General features: G+C 35.2%; 3 protein-coding genes across 3 annotated transcripts in view; all 3 read right to left on the bottom strand.

Moving 5' to 3' along the window:
• LOC128164698 (titin-like) overlaps positions 1 to 5,779 on the bottom strand; it is a 47,021-nt gene extending 41,242 nt beyond the window's left edge. The window contains exons 1-3 of the mRNA XM_052828686.1: positions 5,545 to 5,779; positions 4,402 to 4,494; positions 210 to 273 (exon numbers count right to left, since the gene is read on the bottom strand). Of these exons, the coding sequence (XP_052684646.1) occupies positions 210 to 273; positions 4,402 to 4,494; positions 5,545 to 5,563 (176 nt within the window). The 5' untranslated portion in view covers positions 5,564 to 5,779. The remainder of the gene's footprint in view (positions 1 to 209; positions 274 to 4,401; positions 4,495 to 5,544) is intronic.
• A 626-nt stretch (positions 5,780 to 6,405) lies between these two features.
• LOC128166351 (nucleolar protein 11-like) lies at positions 6,406 to 13,079 on the bottom strand. Its single transcript, XM_052831461.1, has 16 exons — positions 12,930 to 13,079; positions 12,460 to 12,573; positions 12,229 to 12,285; positions 11,826 to 12,023; positions 11,291 to 11,432; positions 10,699 to 10,851; positions 9,996 to 10,078; positions 9,634 to 9,801; positions 9,462 to 9,524; positions 9,185 to 9,372; positions 8,780 to 8,905; positions 8,563 to 8,661; positions 8,307 to 8,385; positions 8,126 to 8,200; positions 7,336 to 7,443; positions 6,406 to 6,728 (listed from the first exon to the last, which is right to left on the bottom strand). Exons 1-16 carry the CDS (start codon positions 13,062 to 13,064, stop codon positions 6,606 to 6,608), a joined length of 1,911 nt encoding a protein of 636 aa, XP_052687421.1. The 5' UTR covers positions 13,065 to 13,079; the 3' UTR covers positions 6,406 to 6,605.
• A 1,805-nt stretch (positions 13,080 to 14,884) lies between these two features.
• LOC128165938 (uncharacterized) lies at positions 14,885 to 19,462 on the bottom strand. Its single transcript, XM_052830871.1, has 9 exons — positions 19,439 to 19,462; positions 17,691 to 17,759; positions 17,392 to 17,562; positions 17,152 to 17,226; positions 16,858 to 16,926; positions 16,529 to 16,759; positions 16,013 to 16,363; positions 15,353 to 15,460; positions 14,885 to 15,247 (listed from the first exon to the last, which is right to left on the bottom strand). The coding sequence occupies exons 1-9, from the start codon at positions 19,460 to 19,462 to the stop codon at positions 15,176 to 15,178; spliced, it is 1,170 nt and encodes a 389-aa protein (XP_052686831.1). The 3' UTR covers positions 14,885 to 15,175.
• Positions 19,463 to 23,445: the final 3,983 nt, after the last annotated feature.

Here is a 23,445-nt window from a genome sequence, read left to right as displayed (position 1 = left end):
AAGTCTTTAAAAAAGTATATTGTAACTCAAAAAAGAGACTATAGGCTGGAAAATTGCATAATTTACCGGATTATTCTACTGTTTTTTCTAGCTGTCTTTTCATGGGATGGGGGGGGGGGGGGGAGTTGTTTATGTGTCTCATTCCTCTGAAGCATTCAAATATCGGTATTATATGAGAAAGCTTAGATTTGGACTTATTTAGTACTTACCAAATTTTACTCAATACAGTAAGCGGCAATCTGGAGTGAAGAAAGACATCTCTGGCTCTCTCCCCTACAAAGATGACATAAAAACACAACTATTATATAATCTCTGGTATACATCCAACATTTTGTAATTACATACTTATTTCCACAACCAGGTCACATGCTTAAAGTTGTGGTTTCTAGAAAATGAAATGTCAACACCAAATAGAAATTATCTACATTCCTAATTTATTTCGACATCACCATTTGCTCTAAACACCAATCCATGCAAGCTAAATGAGGACTTGACATTTTGCTTACTGCATGCTTGGAACATGAATGTCATTCAAATATACACGGATTTACTTACTACTCCACAAATCAATGCAATGCTCTTGTAAATTCTGCATACAGAGTAATAAGTTGAACATTCTATGCATTAAAATCATCTCTGAGTGCTTCAAGGAGATCTAGGTGATGATATGTTTAACAAAATCGCCAATATGGTCGAGGACCCTTGACTTTGTCAATTACGGGTGCAAATGTGTCGTCCCATCTTATTTTACCAATCTATTCTATTTTACTATGTGATAGAATTAATCATCAATAAAAGAAATTAAAACTAATATAACCATTTAGAAACAAACAAAACCAAGGACTGTTTTAAAACATGCTTGATCTCTTTGACGTCTCGCGATTTGATTCAAGATATCGAAATTCTGTAAACACCTAATGATGCATATGTCAATGCAGACTTATCTCGTATCACATTTTATCATGAAAATTGCACAATAAAACTGGCAGCTTTAGGTTCTAACAACAAAGTGACAACAGTTCTAGATAACGCTTTATTACTCCCGACCACAAGACCTGCAATTCAAAAAGACCTCAACACGCTTCCACATCTTGCACAAACCAGTTCAAATACATGTATACCATACAAAATAAAGGACACTCAGAGAGAAAAAGTCATTTTAAGAAAAGAAGACTAAGAAATGATATGAGTGGATTGAGGAGAATTGGATAGCAATCCAAGGAGGGGTGGATAGCAATCCAAGGAGGGGTGGATAGCAATCCAAGGAGGGGTGGATAGCAATCCAAGGAGGGGTGGATAGCAATCCAAGGAGGGGTGGATAGCAATCTAAAGAGGTGGATAGCAATCCAAAGAGGTGGATAGCAATCCAAAGAGGTGGATAGCAATCCAAGGAGGAGTGGATAGCAATCCAAGGAGGTGGATAGCAATCCAAGGAGGGGGATAGCAATCCAAAGAGGTGGATAGCAATCCAAGGAGGGGGAATAGCAATCCAAGGAGGAGTGGATAGCAATCCAAGGAGGTGGATAGCAATCCAAGGAGGTGGATAGCAATCCAAAGAGGTGGATAGCAATCCAAGGAGGGGGAATAGCAATCCAAGGAGGAGTGGATAGCAATCCAAGGAGGTGGATAGCAATCCAAGGAGGGGGATAGCGATCAAAGGTGGGGGAATAGCAATCCTAGGTTGATTGGATAGCAATCCATGGCGAAGTTGATAGCAATCCAAGAGAGGTGTGGATAGCAATCTGAGGAGGATTCGATAGCAAACCAAGGGGGGAGTGGATAGCAATTCTAGGAGGAGTGAAAAACAATTCAAGAAGGAGTGAATAGCAATCCAAAGAGAAGAGATAGCAATGCAAGGAAGAGACGATAGCAATCCATGAGGCAACCTGGGGTCTTGATCTAACACCAGAAATGTCCTAGGTCGATCAAAGATCTTTTGTGAATGGATTTGCTGAGTATCAGGGCTTTAAAACTTTGACAGTTTTACAAATATCTGTTGAGATATTCTATAAAACTACAGTTAACCACTGTGGCCTAAATGGGGGACAGTTCATCAGGGCTTAAATAGTTCACAATAGACAGGCAACCAGTTATATACACAGAGACAACAGAAAGACAAAGCATCGGCGTCAATTTGTAAAATATTGGATGGCCTTTGGACCTATTTCAAATAAAATTATTTACATGCTGACATTTGACAAAATAATTTTTTAAAAAGTTAATAAATCAATTTATAATCTAATATAGCATAGCAAAGTAAAGATAAGTGAAGGTGAGTGTAGCTTTTTTATCTATAAAAATATAGATTTTGATACTTCAAGTGTCAAAACTAACACCAAATAACCTAAAATATATATGTAGATGCATTATTTACTTTATTTTAATATCTGAAATCATAGAAATATCGCAAAGTATAAAGCAGAATTGAGATATCAAATTCAATACAAGTACATAGCATATAAAAGTACATATGTACTACCGGTTTGTGCATTTATATAGAACCAGAGATTTAGGAAACATTGCCCATTTTCAGTAAACTTTGAACATAAATTTAAAAACACTATTTATTTTAAGAGAAAGCCATGCAGGCTGGCCTTACTCTAGATCAGGAATAGCATGAACTTTGAGTTTATAATGATTTTTTCTGGCAAACATACTAGAAGATGCATTGTGGAACCTTTGAGCACCACCATCTATGTACGGGCAGTTCCAGGGGTTTTGCAGGTGAGTTCTAAGAAGTGTCTAATGATATTGTTTACATGACGACCTGTACATGACAGATCAAGGCAAGCCTGTGCAGCTTGTAAATACACAAACTCTGGTAACAGGTTGTTTGTTGGTAAGTGTCCTGGGGGTGAGGGTTGTCACTAGCACATACACACACTAGGAAGTGATTTCTTTATAACATCCCCCAGGATCTGCCTGTTATTTTCCTTATAATACATGTATATATACATTGTATGTATATAGTTCAGAAAAGGGGTTATAATAATGTCCTTGTTCCCTATACAAGCATGCAGAGGTTTATGCACAAAGGCATTTTTTTTTAATGTGGAATGCCAAATATGAGCCTCTATTGACTATAAGAAATGACATAATTTTTGGTTGCATATTAGACAATTAGAGACTATGTTCTTTTTCTTGGAGACAAATTAGCTTGTTAATTTATCCTAGCTTACAGACCACCAGGGGTTTGTGAATTATTGGCTTGTTCCTTCTTGAAAAGAAAACTTGTGATTAAGATGATAATATTGTATGAAATAATCTTAAAGAAGAATAAATCTTTTAACTATAATCTTTAATCCATTTCTTAGTTTTTCTAAAATATCAAAATTGGATGATTAAAAGTAACTAATTTGATATCAATAAGTTAGGTTATTTATACCATAATACCCCGTTATAAATCTTTATTATATTCATTTTTTATGAAGTTCAAGGCCTTAATTTGATGCCAATACTATAAACATTTAAACTGGCATAAAAAATTACTATGGTAACAGCCGACGGGAAATTTCCGTTTTTATGACAAGTACCGGTACATGGAACGCATACTATAAATTGAATATATTTACTGTAACAGGTGGTCCAAAGCAGTTGGTATGCTGCAGTCTAATGCACAAAGATAATTAAGGAGGCTGGATAGTCAACAAATTAACCATCAGACTGCAGACATAAAAGTTTAAGATATAATTTATTTTTCTTTAAACTATTACTTAGTAAAGAAAAAATCCATATACATGTATTTTAACTTTCAAATTTATGTATTTTCCTATATTTTTATATATAGAGCTCTTCTTCTTACGGAGATCAATACAGTCTAAAAATGGCCACGACTATCAAGCCATCTTAATTTTAATTCATGTAAAGCACTCAGCATTTCACCTACTCTGTATGACTAACACTACTTTGGCTACATCTGACACAATTCATTTTTCAAAAGACTCTGCTATATCTAATTTTTATGCAGTGCTTTAGTTTCTAAAAGTAACTTAAAACTTGTATCAAATTTCACTAGAACTTGATCGAAAAAAGGTCAAAATCAGTCTAGATTACAAGCATGGTATGATTAGCTTTCACTGGTTTTAGATATTGTAAATTGGCCTGTTAATTCTCTTAATTATTAATTAAATACAAAACAAGCTGAAACAAGCTTAGCATTACTCAAAACATGACACAAATTTTTGCAATGGTGTAATAGGAATAAACAAGAAATTTGATATAACAAATTCCTACACCCTGAAAAGTCTCCATTGTTTCAGAAACGAAGGTCATGTTGTAAATAAACTATCATTCTATGTTACAGAAGAGCATTGAAATCAATTTTTTTAAAGAGTGCATGGAGAAAGGGGTGGGGGAATGGGTGGGGGGTGCATGTATACCTGTGTGTAATTTGTTATTTACCTGTGAGGTGTCCATTGAGAGGGCCTTGGCTGTAGAAGAGTATGGTGTGTTGACAAAGTTCTGATTGGGAGATGTCTGGCCACACCTCAGCCTCTGATAACGAAAAACAAAAACAACAGGAATATAGCGGTACAAATGTATATTTCATCCATATAATTATCACAGTTGAAAGAAAGTGTGTTTCAAGTGTTATAACAGCTGATTGGAACATATTCTATTGTATATACCAGTATATACATATTATGTGTTATAACAGCTGGTTCTTAGCAGGAAAATCTTGAGAAGGTTGCTATGAATGGATGTCTGATTAGCATATTGATATACTTTGTAAAAACATATTTCATTTACTACTAAAATATTGAATACTGTTCTTTGAAAAAATTTTGGAGTGTCTTTTATGCCAGTAAAAAATATTACTATGTTTAGCTGATGGAATTATTCATCTTTCTTTAAATTCAATCTCATCTGTGAGCAACCTTTGTAGACAAATATTGATTTTTGTCGTGACTGTCATGTTTTGCAGACCAGTACCACAAGGTAAAATCAATTGAGTGAAATCTGTTCTCTCAGTCTCACACATGTGGACAAATTTCATGTTGGTCCAAAACGGATTATATACAGAACACCCCCCCCCCCTTCCTCTCTTGCTCGCAGCCTCTATGCAAAGCCATTCCAATAATACATTTTGCTAAAACTTTGCCCCTCCCATTTTTTCTCGCTATATCAAAGTCAGAAATCAAATTCTACAATTTCTAATACGGTTCCAACGCTTTCACTTATACAATAGCACCTTTGAGTCAACATATATAGAATTTCAATGCGGGGCACCATGCAAAAATAAAGTTGTTTTTACACTGGGGTATAATGATAAATTAACATTTCAATAGAGATCTCAGTTACATCAATACATGTATTACGACAAGTTTCTTCAGATTTTCCATTGCCTTTTTTTATGACGTCCGCCAGACTTTTTTTCTCAAAGGATTGGTAAAAGTTGTCAAACAAGGGACAGGTGTTTACAAAAACTGTGTCACCGAATATACCCGGAAAATCCCGTCCCATGGCCGTGTTTTGTAAATATTCGTTTTCTCTCCCCCTAAAAACACCACTGATTACAATATTACGATGCAGTCCTAATCTTACCTGTGTCTTGTCGCTCCATGCTTGCACAAAATTCTTCATTTATTAAATCCAAGTCATTAAGAGAAATCCCAGAAAGTTAGAATTTAATCCATAGCAGAGACACGGCTTGTACTACCACACGTTTACCTGTGTAGTAAATCCATTCATAACATAACCTTTTTTTTTCGAGTTTATCCAAGCATGGACTCGATAGTCGCGCACATCGGCGTGTGTGATTTTCTACGCTACAGTGAAACTGCGCCCCTCCGCGAAAAAAGTGTCAACGGGGAAACCCAAATTCACAGCGCGTAAACACAAAATACAGGTGTAGCTGTGTTTATGTTTACATTTTAACAACATCGCAGATTAAATATTTAATTTGTCTTGTAATCTCTCGATAATCGCAATTAGCACGTCTTTTTATTAAACCGTTAATTTTTTTTTTACCTACGGGGGTCAATGAATAGATTTCATACAAAATATTTCTGAATTCTTTTTAATTACCACAAGGATACAAACAGATTTTCATTCTTCTTGCCGCGAGCTGTAACTATGTGTTAATGATCAATTCTGGTGGCCCAACAGTTTATTTTCATTGCGATGAAGTATCTCTACATTGCCAATGGCAATGACGGTTTTAGATCACCAAATTTAATCAAGATGAAGCTGTCGTAAAAATTCTTGGCGAATTTTTTTTTATTATATAACATACGTTCAACTTTTTTTGTTGTTGCAAATATCCACGTTGTAATCACAATGCTTTTTGTGCAAGTTTTCTTGCCATGGCACATCTAAGTGGTATCTCCATATATATTTTATACCACCTTTTGATAGCGACAATAAGCATTTTATACCCAGTTTTGAAAAAGAAAAAAAACATAATAGAATATACACAAATTTTATTGCGTTTTTTTTTAATTATAAAGTGTCAGAATCAACCGTTTATGGTACATAATATGCATAACATACAAACAAAATCGTCTGTTGCCTGGTAGAATTTGAGGGGGCAATGACACTTTGTTTCGGTCATGTTACTGCAAAGAAAGATAACTCGTGCATTTTTACAAAATTCCTAAACCAGTTCAATAAACATGCAGGACTTCAATGCAGTATTTGCCGACAGCCCTGGGCCGTGGAATAGCAAACTGTCTCTTCATCTGTGAGATGAGTACATCCAGAGTCAGAAATTCAGCGAAGTATTCTCGCTAAAAAAAAAAAAAAGACGGAAAATGATAATGGCAGAATACCAGGAAGTGTTGAGTACACGGGTGTTAGTGAGATAACGGGGGTTGATATCGTTGACAGAGGGGAGTCACTACTGAACTGATCAAACAGGACGTAAAAATCCTTCCTCGTGGTATTTATAGCATACAACATTACACGTATCTGTGAAAAATATCTAATCTATTCGGTAATCTATTTTTTTTTCAACCTAAAAATAACTCCAGAATTCACGATAAGCCCCAAATATCGTATATAATATAAAAAATATTTCGTACAAGACAGAATTTTTCATTTCAGATTTTCATCTTTATTTCATTTTTTTTTTTACATGGAAATGACACCCAATAAATAATGACAAGGATAACTTAAATTCAACTTTTTGTAAACTTACAGAAATGCTGTGAATTATAAGACATTTCATCAAATAAATACATTGCTAACCAGAAATCAAAGTACTGTTATACAACCAAGATGTCCTAAGAAACCTCCCATTGAGATATCATAAAATTTATTTATCTGTCTCTGAGATATCCAAGAAATGAATTACCCCTTTGAGATTTAACACCCATTACTTGTACATGTATTTACCTGTCCCTCCACTGTACGGTGGAGACTGATCAGCACATCCTGGGAATCAGGGGAGAGGACTAGTTGCTGGTAATGGGCATCGATCAGCACACAGATAAAGCTCACAATCTGTTACACAGACAGTAAGTGATGAAGTCAATATCTACTGATAATCAGCGTCACAAGACATAAATCAGCAGTGGCTATTTCCAAAGATATACATGTATGCAACAAACTTATTCTGATACAGGGATGATATAAACTGAAAAACAATATTAAGTCAACTTCACAAAAACCCTCCAATAATTCTTAGGTCAATGATTTGCCATTCCAGGTGTAATCAGTGACAAATTTGACTTTCATGTATTTTGTGACATATTTGAGTGCATTCAATGACAGAACTGCCTTTAGTGTATTCAATGAGAGATTTGTTATTAATGTATTAAATGACAGATTTGTCATTAGTGTATTAAGTGACAGATTTGTCATTAGATTATTTAAGGACAGATTTTTCATTTATTTAGCACATTCAATGACAGATTTGTCATTAGTATATTAAGTGACAGTTTTTTGTGAATTCATTGACAAAGTAATTAATGTACCGGTTTTCAATGACAGATTTGTCATTATCATATTCAATGACATATTTCTTTTTATCAAAGCTGTGATATGCTTACTCTGCATCTTGGTTACAATAATACGATTTTGTTATTATTATCAATGTCCATGACACAACGCTATTGTTAGTTAAACATGTATCTTGAGTTAATACCGTTATTTCCACACATTACCAGAGAAGGTATGACCGTACCTGAGCAAGGTCTGGCATACTGCTGACTTGTGTGTCCAGGTTACTGATCAAATAACACAGATACTCCAGTAATGTCTACAAAAAAATAATTTACCGGTATATACCGGTACACATATTCGTAGAGGATAGATCATTTATTCTAATATTGTTACTGCAAGGACAGATAATGTCAGAATCTTACCAACACATTCTGGAATGTAATGGTGTGGAGGCACTCAATGATGAACACATCGTTGTAGGGCTTTTTAACAATCTTGTTTCTATATCAAGTTAAGCAAAACAACAGATCTGATTGAATAGCCAGTAAATAACTCATAAATTCAGTGTTTCGCCATAGAGAATGCTCTGTTTTTACCGTTTTGTTTTTTTTGCACTTTGTTGCATTTGATTTTTGTCTACATGTTATATGCAGAACTTATTTTCTCAAAAAAGGATACACAATGTGACCTTTAGCCTCTGACAAAGGGGAGTTACTTTTCCCCGTTCCAGAGAACCCATCCATTTTGGCTGCCTCTGCTACTTTGGAATCTTCCACACTAAAATCAAATTTATTTCTTATTAACACTTACTCTAATCTGCCAATATGCATCACCGACATTTCTAGTATTTTCTAAATTACAATTTTTTGGCACACAAATTCATCAAGATACTTGCCCAAGGATGAAATTTATGAGTGAACAAAGAGACTCTTCTGGAATATCACTGACTGAGTTGAGACATTGCAATAGTAGAGCTACATCTTCATGTCTTATAATTCCTTCTGCTATTTCTTTAATACACCTTTGAGAAAAAAAAAATACATTGAAATTCTTTAGACTTTTTCACTTCAAGCAGCTCTCTCTCTCTCTCTCTTTTAGTTTTCTAAATTATAACAAAAGCTTAAATTTTGTTAGGCTTTGCAATTCAAAATTCTGGGCTATTAATGCATAATAATGGTTTTACTGTTAAATCAAAACATGTACAGTGTACTTAAATTTTCAAAATTAAAAAGAAGTAGAATTTGACACATTGAGTTTGATGATATGGAAACTGCTGGGTCTCTGTGTTAGAGGTACCGACCTATTGGGCACCAGCCTGTGAACCAGCAGCTGATCCAGAACATTGTGGGGCCAGAACTTCTGATCAGTCACACACCGCTGAACAATCTGTTCCATGGTGGTGGTCTCACTAAGCAGCCCCGTGGCATCACTCTCATGACTCTTCATGATGCTTAGAAACTTCTTCTCAAACTCCTTTTGGGTTTTTGCCTACAAATATGGTAAATCAGGGTGGGGTGTGTCACTAGTTAAGGTACATGATGTTGGCTGAATGCATTTTAACTTTTCTGGTGACTTACCATAGAAATGTTTTGTAACTCTGAATACAACTTGTTGGCTTCTGTGTTGGATGAGGATGACTTCTGAAACACAAAAAAAGAGCCTGTGCAAACTGTTCATATAAAAATAATGTGTATATATAATACATATTATTTTGGTTTTCATAAACACAGTTCTTTTATGTGAACCTACTGATTTGGACCAGGACAGTGGCCCTGGAGGTGGGGTCTCAGTCTGGGGCTGGATGTCCACTCGCTGGTGACCCAGGATACTGGACAGTGATGAGGGGTGACAGGAGTAGGAGAACATGTGGAGAGTTCTGTGGCACAGCACAAACAGGTGACCATGGAGGGCAAACAGCTGTAAGACATACATAACATTGGTAGACTTCTCTACTTGATCTGCCAACAGTTTTTCATGTAATGTCGGTCTGCTTTTTTAAAAATATGTTCCATTTCATTTTAAAAGGCTGTATAGAATTGATATTGAAGTTTCTCTAAGATAATAACATTAATATTTCTTATGTTTTTCCCAGATTTACAAAAGAATCATACTTTTATAGATGATTTCTTTGCAGCAGGTAAAGGCTTACACACTTCAAAAGCACCAAATTTTACATCATATATTCCAATGACATCTGAAAGTTAAAGAACATGATTTGATGATATACCAGCTATTATTACTGCTTTTCATGTTATCACAGCATAAACCACTTTGAGCCATTTTAACAGCTTGGACTTTTGGTGGGATACAACTGTCTAGTTTTCTCATCAAAACAAGCTGTCAAATATTGAGTACCTCCTTTCTGATTTGCTAAGAGAAGCTCATCAATATTCATAGACTGTCAAAATTGGATAGGTTTTTTTTTTAAATAAAAAGGTCTCCTCTATTGTGTGAAATTGATCAGCTGAAATATACAGTTTTGGATGAAGTTGAACAAGTGGGGTTGCACTCAATATATTCATATCTATTAGCCAATGACTGGACAGGCAAGAGTAAATCCCGCCTTCATCAATTGGAGTTTGACATGCACTGCCAAAAGTGCAAGCTCTTTTTAAAACGGCTCTATTTCTATTTCTTTGCACTATTCTCTACTTTTGTCTTCCAACAGGAAATGAACACATTCTGCCTACACAAAACAGCAGGTTTCAAAGGAATCAAGTACTATTAGTGACTTATGTTCAAGCCAAAAGTAAACAGCTCATTAATCAGTCAGCAAATTAATCTTACCGTAATTATTCTACAGGAGTTGCTTACCCTGGTTATCTTTGGTACAACCTGCCAGTACTATGTGGGTGGAGCTTAGGGCCACCATACTGGTCGTCTTGGTAACTCCCACAATAGTTTGCAGATTCTGAGATGTGCACTGATCAAAGGATAAGTTTTGACACAACAAATCCCCATTCAGACCTTAATGAGAGAAAAGAAATGATTTAAATCCCCTACATAATTCATATTCAAAATATCTCTCTACAGTACCTAGTATCTGTAAACTGCAAACACCAGTAGCATTGAATGGGTACTATCACTTTATACATGTATAAAGAATTATTAAAGCAAACAGTCCCCATTCAAGCAATTCGAATGAGACTTCCACAGGACAAATAATTTGACATTGGTTTCAAAACTAAAATCGACATAAACTATATATGGGACTTACATTAAATGAATATACATTGTATTGACAATGACCTATTCGAAAATCTATAAATAACAAAGAATCACATAGAATATTCAAGCCTATTGTTGTAGTTTACCATATTCAAAACTAAGATTTGCACAGGATAATTTTTTTGACAATGTTATGATATACTATGAACATGTACAATAATCAGTAGCTTGGACTTACACAGTATGAACACTTTGACATTGTTCCTGCCGGGCACAGCGTGACAGCTCACCACCTGGGTGTTTGGGGTCACCTCCACAGGGTGGGTGTGTCGGATCCACTCATCGTTTCTGTACCAGTAACTCATTAACTGCAGCTTGCCCTACACAACAATAGAATTAAGACCTACATGTTATGTCATTAAAAAAAAATAGCTCCCAAAATATAAAAAAATAATTGTAAACTTCTCAGGCAATCTTTCATTTTCAATTTGTTTTTTTTTATATTGCATAATACTTATTCAGAATTCTTTTTTCTGCCAATATAAGTTGTACAATTACATACATTACATTTCTTTGTTAATCATTTTGAGAAGAAAATATCTATTACAGGTTATATTTTTAACGATAGGTTTGAAATGACTTTGCCTGTTTTTGAAATAAATACCATAATGGAATGTAGCGTTGGCAAATTTAAAATCTGATAATTAAATAAAGTTTCTTCATGACTTGCATACCCTACATATCATCCCATTATAATAAAATACTGCCCCTACCTCTTGGTTAAGAAGACACACCACACACAGGTCTGAGCTCATCCTCATCAAATCACAGAATAAGATTTCGTCTTTATCAGACAGTGGCCCCTCTTGTGTGTCCTTGATCCTACCCAGGAAAGCGACGCCACCATTGTTGAATAGCACGACTGGTTCTGTTGTGTCACTTGGCAGAATTCTGTTGATTGCACATTTTGCCTGCAGAGGATAAAAATTGCCATAGAACATGAATATCCTATATATTATATGAATATGATTATCAGTAAGGGTCAACTGATAATTTTTAAAAAATACATTGACAGTTTGTGTGAACATTGCTAATTTGCTATATTTCGAGCATAATCAACAATTTTTTTTGTAAAATTAACACATTAACAAACATTCAATTTGAAAGCTTTGTTACATGTTTTGTGCTGGACTTTTCAAAATTCTGTTCATCTTTTCCCCAGGTTTTGGCAGTCTGCAATAAAAATAATAGAATGGTTTGAATAAGTTTTAATAACCTATTATACAGATGAATAATTATCAATTTTGGGTAGGATATTCTAATGGATGCTGTATATGATCTAGATTAAGGATAACATTGTAAGGTATTGTCACTTTTCTACCACAAACATTTGTATTCACATCCTACCTTCGTATTGATCACTGTGACATATTTCTGATTGTGTTCACTCCAGATGACTGGGCTGGTAATATGTTCATTGTGCTTGGATGACCAGCTCTGCAGAGCCTTCTGGTCCTCAACCTGTGTAAAGTCTATACATAAACTTTTGGCCCTCCCATCATATATTGTCTAATTGATTTGATATATTACCGTTTATACCGTTAAACATAGATGATAGCATTTCACTTTATGTTATCAGCTCTGTCAATGTCTGCATGGCTGGTAGAATAAATATGCCCTATACTCTACCAGCCAAAGTAATCTTTATGAACTGTGCTTTATCTGAATATCTGCGTAATTTTAAATTCGTCTACATAATTAAAGTGTACCTCACATCAAACACTTTGAAATGGAAGATGCATTACTTTTCTATGTTAGAGGAATTTCGGGTATAATTGTTAAAATTTGTTAACAGACGTTGGTACTTTTCGTTGTACCTTGTATATGTTGATCAAATTTGGATTTTGGGTTACGATCACACTTCCCTCCGTGCCACAAGTGGCAACATTCAAAACACTTGGGTCTTTTATGTCATCGGCAAACACGACAGGTTCCCCAATGGAGGCAGCCATGTTTATGTCACGCAGTAAATGTCCATCTGAATTTTGTTAACTTGTACGATGACACTAATTTGACACCCCAAATATGACCCACAAAAAGGGAATCAATAGCATATTTATAATATCAAATAAATTATATATTATATCATACATCTAAAACCAAATCATTAAGCCCTAATATATCTTTTTCGCAGCTAAAACGTATTTTCAGACTCTCTGAACAAAAATGCATAAAAAAATCACACATATAGTCATGGTATTCTTTTTTCTAAATTCATATTTTGAAAAGATATTCTTTTTGACACATGAAGTAATATTTTGGAGCATCGACCCAACTTTAAAAAGGAATACTTGGTTGAAAATTACTTAACTTTACTTAATTTTTTTTCATTTTTTTTTTGGGGGGGGGGGGGTATCTTTATTTTTTATCATTATTAAAAATCAATATAGTCTTAATAAAATTGTATGGTTTATATTCTATGGGAGAGGGAAGGAGGGGGGTTTGTTGTATATTTATCTTAAAATTTGTATTAAACATGGTATATGAACGATTCACTTCTAATTCAAATAAATGTGTCTTCATGGTATTTTATTACAGATCGAATTACAGAACATGTGATGGGCACATTAACGGTTTTGGTCCCAAGGAATAAATTATTATAAATATTGATCTAGTGAGTGGTTTTTCATTCCCAAGTAAGTTTTTTTAGTATACAGTACATGCGCAGGTCCAGAAAAATTTTCCCCGGAGGGGGGGGGGGGGGGTGGAGGGTCGACGGTTATCTCAGTTTGCCGGGGGGGGGGTCGGAGGCATATTTTTGTTATTTTTATAATTTATAATGTAATTTAAAGAATTTGAATTTTACAGGGGGGTCTGGACCCCCCTGCCCCTCTAAATCCGCACATGCAGTAGAAAATAAGGTATTGTAACCCATTATTGTTTTTGTATGACTCACATGTATGTTCTACAATTTATGTGCTTTAAAGGTAAGTTATGCGTTTGAAAGTATTTTTCTAAAGGTCTGATTAAAAGAAATGTGTACACATTAAAATTGTTTAACTTAGTGTCGGATAAGTTAGTATGTGACAGTTATACATGTAAATGACGTACAATGTTTATTTCTATGTGTACATCAGAATTTTAGGTTGCTATGTTCGTCCTGTCTTCTTCTTCTTCTTCTTCTTCTATGTTACACCAAACACCTCTTCGCATTTTCATGGCACTGAATGCAAAATATTGTTAAACATTTTGTTTTCTCAGGAATTTCAAAGTGGCGATCCAGGGATAGCGGTATCAAAGTTGGATATCATCTGTTTTTATGGCAGAGTCCTGGGTAAAACGTGAGAGTTACTGTGTAAATCCGCAAAACAAAGACCTGTGTCCAGGAGAATTCTCGCTGTTCATTGGTTTGACATCGACGTTTATGGTAACTTTTTTTTACCACGCGAACTAGATTAAAGACTCTTTTTTCAATATTTTGACTGTGTTCTCCGTCGCACTGCGACTTGATTTTTACGGATGGTTCCACATAATTAAATTGGAATAATTGTGCATAGTACACTTATATTTCAAACGAATAACAACAACAAACAAACAAAAATAAAAAGAGATTTATTGCAAACATCATTCTAACACTACATTCACATTGATTACCAAAAAGTTTGAGGGGAAAAAATCATTTGCAATCCAGTTTTTACAACAGAATGAATAATTGCATGAGCAGTTCAAAACAGAAAGAATAAGAAACCAAATAAGATTATAAAAACCAGTGGAAAAAATCTTGATATACCAAATTGCTTTAGAGATAGAAATTAAAAAAAGGAAAGCTTTGAAAAATGTATGCAAGAGGAATAATGAAAACTTCGAATGAAACAAAGCATGATATTAAGAATAAATCATTTTAATCATGGGGGTACTATATATCATTCAACAAACTATTTACATATGTACAAATGGATTCAGCAAGGAGCACTATACATTTATGTGTGTTACCATTTAACTTATAATTAACCAACCCATAAAATATTTAGATCCCACAGCCCAAAAAGAATTTAAGAAAACACACATATATGCTCTAGATAAAGCATAGTTTTAACTTGCCAAACCTGTGGAGTAGATGGACTCAAAGACGGAAGTCCTCAAAGACAAGACAGAGTCCGTCAAAGAGGGTCTCCATACTCCACAGAAAACGATACTAAAATACATGTAATTCAAAATCAATATAGAAACAAAACTTCAAAGTAATATCTGTATATAGTTCCATTTTGAAAATTCCCGCCGTTTTTATGAAAATACTAACACTGACAGACGTCAGCTGACTGACGGCTGCTGAGTGCTCCAGCATAATGCGCTTGCTGATGGTGGTTTGAGGCTCACATCGCTTTCTCTTAAGAGACTCCTTCAGGTGCTGCAAATGAAATAGATTTATGTAACAGAAAGTGTTGTTTTTCATATCTAGAGAGAGTATTGGAATTCTGAATCATATTAAATTAAATGATACAACCAACGGTATTTCAAAAAGAGATATCGCGTGAAGTGTTACCGTAATTGATTTCATTTTATATTATTATATTTTCATGTTAAATACTGAAATTTGATTGGTTTAGATGCAGTTAATAATCCGTTCTATTACCCTCATCGTTAGCTACACACTTAGCAACGGGTAACACAACGAATTGTTACATGCGCGTAAATTATGCGCGCATGGTTCGCCGTAGAATTCACGTCATTTCTATATAAAAGCAGTAAAAAATTCTCTAAAATGAAGACATTCAGTATAATAAAATAAATAGTGCCTGTTTGGGAGGATAACAGTTGAAATTGACACCCCTCGAAAACCATTGTCGACCTCCGCTTCGCGTCGGTTGACAATGGTTTCCTCGGGGTGTCAATTTCAACTGTTACCCTCCCAAACAGGCACTATTTATATAATATTGAACAAGCACTACACCAAACATACCTTTTTGTCCCCAGCCACTGGAGAATCCGGCGCATTGTCTTTGGAGGACATACCCCATCTATCAGCGGGAGATTGAACCACATCTTCTCTAGATGAGCAACGATTTGGCCTTGCTTCGCCCTGGGTTTTCTCCGTACCAGAGAGAGGGTCCGACTGGGTCTCCTTGCAATATACGTCATACGTAGTAGACACCAGCTCATGTGTGCCGGAAGTCGCCGTCTTCACGGGGGTCAGAGAGACAGAGTTAGTTTTTGCAGTGTCAGACACGCGCATCTCAGCCGAGGGTACGGTGTTGGTGGTCGAGGCGGAGGACTTGTTCACTGACGTCAGGACTGTCTGGGGCGGATCACGCTGTAAAGTTGTCAGTATAACAATTATGTATTATACATATACACTAGTATAGGACTATGTCAGTAGATATAACAAAAGAGAAGAATATACGTAATTGTGGCGTCATTACATTATTTGTATACATATTCAGCAAATGAAATAATATACTACACGACCATGACCTACCTTGACCTTGGTCTGTAATGGAGGTACAGGTGTGACCTTTGCCTTCAATGGCGATGCTGGTATGACCTTGTCCTGTGATGGCAATACAGGTGTGACTTTGTTCTGTGATGGCGGTACAGGTGGGACCTTGCCGGGCTTGCCCCCGGGATTTCTCCCGTTCTCTTGTTCCTGTGCTTCGCCCCTGCGCCATACTTTGTTATAGGACCAGTTACGAGTTTTCTTTGGTTTGATCTACAATATACAGGACAATAAAACCAAATACGGCTGATTTTTCAGAACTAAAAAAACATTGCACGAAAACAGTGGGTATTAAATTTGATGAAACGAACCTCGTCATTCGTCGACTTTGGCGGTGTAACTGTCAACGACGAGACAACAGCAAACTGTTCCTCGAAATTCTGATCCAAAATAAAATCGAATTTGAATTAAGATATTACAGACTCTGTATACTGTCTGTTTTCGAGCATTGTAGCACTGCTATTACGTGTTAACGGCGAATGACGATTTAAGTATAAACACTCTTTTTAGAAAAATCAGCATTTAAAATTAACAATGCGAATAATTATTAAAAAGATCTTATTGTTTAACAATAGTAGAGACTTTGTCTATGGTAATATACCGACCTCTCTCCTCCACACCCTGTCCCTCCTCCACACTCTGTTGTAGCGCCAGCCATGGGCTGTCTGGGGCGGACCACACTGTAATGATTCAGGCACTTATTTATTAGAATGATAAATGGGGAAATTAAATAATCTTTTATATAAATGCAGCAAAAGAGAAGACTTAAACGTAATGTAGAAGTTATTACATTAACTGTATACATATTCAACATATGAAATTTATGCTACACGACCATGACCTACCTTGACCTTGGTCTGTGATGGCGGAACAGGTGTGACCTCGGTCTGTGATGGCGGTACAGGTAGGACCTTGCCGGGCTTGCCCCCGGGATTTCTCCCGTTCTCCTGTTCCTGGGCTTCGCCCCTGCGCCATACTTTGTTATAGGACCAGTTACGAGTTTTCTTTGGTTTGGTCTACAATATACAGGACAATAAAACCAAATATGGCTGATTTTCAAAACTAAAAAAACATTGCACGAAAACAGTGGGTATTAAACATCCGAATGTTTTCAGATCGGGAGCTAAAATTTGATAAAACTAACCTCGTCATTCGTCGACTTTGGTGGTGTAACTGTCAACGACGAGACAACAGCAAACTGTTCCTCGAAATTCTGATCCAAAATAAAATCAGATTGAAATTAAAATATTGCAGACTCTGTAGACGGGTAAAATTGCAACGCATGTTCGATATATGTTACTCGAAACATACGTTGAACATATGTTGCAACTTTACCTGTGATAAAAGAGTATTACAATGTACACTGCACTGGGACAAATCGTTTAGTGAGCCTTTATTTGATTTCCTGGTTTTGGTTTTCTATTTTTCCCATGATTATATTGTTTTATCTAGCCCCATCATATTGGGGGTGGGGTCATTAAAAGGAGAAATTTCAAGTTTTACAAAGTATGATTTGGCAGAGAAAATTAAATAAAGATGTTTATATCCCCCACCCCACTCAGCACAATATCAACCCAACTTGGTCAGTTTTCTAGCATTTTAGTATTGCTATTACGTGTAGAAGGTGAATGACGATTTCAAACATGCTTTTGTTTTGGTTCTATATGTGTAAAAAATAATGTGTGATTTATATAAATAATTTTTTCGTGTAATGTTTTCACACTATTTAAAAAAGGGGATGGGCCATTTCGTTCAAAATTCATATTTCTATTGGCATTTGGATTATTAGAAAAATGTCGGTCTCTAACAATAAAATAATGTGAAGCTGCCCCCTCTCTCTCTCTCTCTCTCTCTCTCTCTCTCTCTCTCTCTCTGCTACGTGCCTGCCCAACATATTTTGGTAATGTTTGATTAACGTTACACTTTTAGTTAACATTTGAACACGGCTTTTGCGTTACTAAATGAAGAAGCCATTGTTGCAGATTTTATGGATATTGAAATACTGAAGAGCCATGTTATTATACATATATTACATGGCTTCGAGGGCGACATACCAGAATATTTGCCCCGAGGTGACAGGAAAGCCCTGGAGTGTTATGTCGCCCGATGCCGAAGGCAGAGGGCGACATAACACTCCAGGGCTTTCCTGTCACAGAGGGACAAATATTCTGGTATTGTCGCCCGAGAAGACATGTAATATATGTTATATAACATTTTTAAACAAATCAAACTCGGGTTATCAACAAATTTATTTACATGTAATTCACAAGGCAGAGGTAAATGTTTTTAAAACACCTACGCTTGAGTTTATCACTTTTGTCGTATTTGCCGAATTTTTTTCATCAATAAAACTATCGAGTTCATCTGAATTTAGATGAACAAACCGCAGACGTTGGCCTGACATGTTTAAAATTCGCGGATCTGTTTACGTTTGCTTAGCAACTGGCTCGTTGAATTTTGAACCCGACGTAATTAATATGCAGAATTCTTGCACGCGATGGTGATATTACAGTTTCGGGAGGGCAATATAACTATTTCCTGTGAAATATAACTGTTTCCGGGAGGGCAATATAACTGTTTCCGGTGTGATTCAGCAATTTTCAGGGCATAGTAATAAAATTATCTCATTTGTGACATAACGAGAAAACTTATTCAAAAATGGTATATAATATTTTGAGAGATAAAATCCTATAGCAATAGAAACAACATATAAAATGCATGTTTAGTGTAAGGAATGTAGGGCTAGTGTTGTGTTTGAAAAGAAATTCACGTGACATTGTATTTGAGTCGATGCCATTAAATGTCCCTTAAAACTGCCGAAAATTAAAATATCTCTTTATTTACAACACAAGACATATTTTTCAGGAAAAAATACACAAAAAGATGCATTACCCTCTTAATTCGCCTTTTTGTCATCTTTTCTGTGGTAAACCGGCCTTAGGATGAATGTTTTCATAAAAAATTTCAAGAGCGCTACGAGACACGTCCAATCGCTTCGACTTATACTCGTGGAATGAACGTTACTACAACACAACGCTGGGGTTATAACAACGGTGACGTCACTGTAGATGACGTTGGCCAATTAAAACGCGCGTCACTGCAGTGTGTCGGTGAGAACGAACAGCTCTACTAAGACCAAGTTGCCATTAATTTTATTTAGTTTGCACTTTGCATGGTACTTTTTCAATTCACATCTGATCGTTTTTGTTATTGTACCAATGCAATTGTAATTTGTTACAAAAAAAAATTTGGAAAAAAAGAGAGATCAAGAAAAAAGACAGTAAAGCATTTTAACAGTAATTTTTTTTCTGTGCAAATGTGTGCCTAAATATGAATATAAAATCTTTCTAATATGCTCTCGATGTATAGGTGAAGATGAAGTATAGGTTTGATGAATCACGAAATCATTCATAGTTTAAAATGGCTCCATATAGTTTTCTATTTATTGGCACGTAACCTGTACATTTCTTACGTAGAGCGATAGTATGAAAAAAAAAATGCATTATCAGAGGTTACGTGCAGTTTAACATTTGTTAAAATAAGATAAAACGTTGCTTGACATAATGTTCATCAAGTTCCTAGACATAAAATGTAGTGGCATTACAAATATGACACTAATATGCAGTATCATTTAGTGAATATACAGATGTTATGCATTTTTTCCCTATTTCTTAACAAACCATTGGTGCTAGTTTGAAAAGTGTTACTTTTTGATAAATGTCCAGCAAATTCACTTGCTGTATGTTAGGCTTGGAAAATGTACATATCCATCACAGGCACTTGGCATCATATAAATTACATGTATTTCATAATCAAAATTATCCCTCAATATAGTACAAGTGTTATTAGGTTGGGGTTAATTTGTTTATTATGAACTATTACACATTATCATGCATTCTTCAATGAAAATGTGTAAACTCGGATTTTTGGGGGGTGTTTTTCCAATATTTAACGATTATAGTTTTTTGATTTATCATTAGATACTTTTACATATATGCTTTGGCCTATGAGGAATCAACTTTATTTACGCAGAAAAATAATCGACCAGTGGTACCAGTGATGTATCATAATCCCTTATGCCAATCAAATAACCCCATGCAAACTCTAGTAAGTTTTCTAGTTTCTTTATAAGATCACACAGTGTATAATTTTGATTGAGAAGGAAATTATTTTTTTACTTATTTTTTTATAGTATTAATTTTATTTGCGTTTCCTTCTTTCCAAAGATGGGTGTTTATAATGCATGTATATAAATACTGCTTATTGAGTTTTTATATATTAATTCCCTTAATGCGGTTTTGTGTAGTGATTTATTAATGGTTTTATCTAGATCTAAAGTCCAACAATTGTGAAATATTCAAAATAAAAGACAACTACGTTTATGTTACTTTTAATTGTGTATAAACGAATGTAGCTTTTGATTACTTTACATTTTCGTATATATATACATACATGTAAACAATATAGCGTGTAAATAAAACATCAGTAATAGCACTTTGTTAACACAACAACACAAACTATAATCTTACAAGCACTGAGGAGCAATATAAACAAAAAATATATGGTCATTTCACACATCTTAAACATATTATGTAACATTTGTTTTCAGCTGCTCCACCGGAGATCCGCTTCGTCCTCGAATAGATCCGCCACCCAGCAACACTCGGTCCTCCGCCGTTTGGGGGACGTTTCGAAAACGGTGGAATGTCGTCGTTTTCTGGATTTCAATCCAATGTTACACAGGGAAATGTCACAGATTGTTGATAAATCGTCAAATAGATCACCTGAACACGGGAGGTCGTAGGAGCATGGAAATAACTGGTCATCCAGGATGGCGCTGGGGTGGGAGTCCGATGACGAGGATGACGATAAGTCAGAGAGAACATCCGGGGTGTTGAAGGGGGAATCAAGACCCTTGTGTTCTCTGTCGTTGGTTACGTCACAGTACAGATCATCTGTTGGACTCTGTAGTAATGGAATGACGGGCGATGTAGCAAGGTCACACGTACTCGATTCGTTTTCTGGTTGTATCTGTTCTTTGGCTGACACGGCTTCCGCTAGGGTGTCCAGAAGTGTGTAGAGTTCGTGGTCAGCGACCGGGACTATGATGCTTGGATGGGCTGTTGTACAGGGACAGTCGGTGGAGGTATGAATCAGCAACATAGGCTGGCCGTTGTCGATGCCTGCAAAACGGCTACGGTCAATTTCATACTCCAGGGTGGTGTCGACGAAAAGGGGCTCTGTGTAGTTTGTTTGATTCATGTTGATTGTTCAGTATGTGTCAAGGATATGATCCTTTGATCCATGGATGCTATATTTATACCCTTCTTCTTCAGAAACCAATGATTATTAGCCAATGAAATGGAAGGAAAAAAATTAATTAGGTGTTAACCAATGAAATGGAAGGGACACAATTTGCTTCATGTGTAATTATAATGTAGACTTTAATTACCCGTTTGGTGTTGTCTTAGGCATTAGACTAATTAATTGATAAGAGACAAGCGCCTCTTTTTTCCGCTTGTGCTCACTCAATATTTACTTTGAAGTAGGTCACCTACCCAGATTGACCCCAAGCTGTGTATTTAACGACTCAATTGTCAACTCTCATTAACACATTAACACATTATGTAACGCTTATGTTTTTATATAATCATTATAATTGTCATACATTAACCTAAGAAATGGTCAACAAATATTTATGACTTAAAAAATTCTATTAAATAAATTTAAACAACTTATTAGGGGTTTTTTTCTTTTCTTTAAAATTAATGATAAACGTTAATGAACATGTGTTAAAGCAATTTAGATAGATACATATATTGATTGTAGTCAAATGAAAATAACGAAATAAGGAACAAAATTAAAAAGGATTATATATTAATGGAGGTTTAAAAATGCTTGATATTAACAATTACAATCTGGTATTAAAACCATCATGGATAAAAAGAATTCTTTATTCCCAAGAAACAAAATGGAAAGTGCTGCTTGGCAAAACTGAAATAAAAAATCCTTTCTGGAAAGATACATTTACTGTCTTTCAAATATTTTCAAATAATTCAAGAAAAATTTCAATCATGGGATGAATTTATTACTCAGCCTATTTGGAACAACCCGAAAATCAAAATTGAAAATAAAACAGTTTTCTATACAAACTGGTTTGATAAGAACATTGTATACATAACAAATATCCCTAGACCATTTCTTCCTCATAACATTAAAACATATTGTAACAACAAAAAAGGAACAAAACATATATCTACAATATTCTTACTACAGAAAAAATTACTCCTCTTGGAAAAGTAAAATGGGGAAAGTTTTTTGAAATTTCAGACCTTCAGTGGGAAAATATCTTCACATTTCCTTTTTTATACACCAAAGATTCTAAATTGCAATGGTTGCAATTAAGAATAAATCAGTATATTTTGACAACAAACTCATTTTTATTTAAAATAGGTAAAACTGACACAAAGTTGTGTTCTTTATTTCAAAGTAACGAAGAAACTATCGTGCATCTGTTTTGGGACTGTTTACATAATCAAATCTTACATATACAGGAAAAGATGTCTACAGGAAAACTTATCAATCCATGAACTTCTGATTGATCTCAAAACCCCTATAACTACACTTAAATACACTGCATCAAAACAAGGCAAATATAATAATTTCTAAAACCAATGGACTGACTGGCTTTTTCTCATGTACATGTAGATCCTGACCATTGACATATTTACATAAGGCACGTTTATATATACCTTGTCAATACAACAACTCGGCAGTAAATATTTTGATTACGCCTACTTATTAATAAAATATTTCTGAAATGATACATGTATCCTCATAATCCCCCCCCCCACTCTCCATTTCCTACTGTCCCTCATTTCCTCTCCCTTAAATTTCTT

This window comes from Crassostrea angulata, chromosome 10, assembly GCF_025612915.1.
Source record: "Crassostrea angulata isolate pt1a10 chromosome 10, ASM2561291v2, whole genome shotgun sequence".
Taxonomy (NCBI): Eukaryota; Metazoa; Mollusca; class Bivalvia; order Ostreida; family Ostreidae; genus Magallana; species Magallana angulata.
The sequence above is the reverse complement of the archived record's forward strand: the minus strand, read 5'-3'. Positions and strand labels throughout refer to the sequence as shown.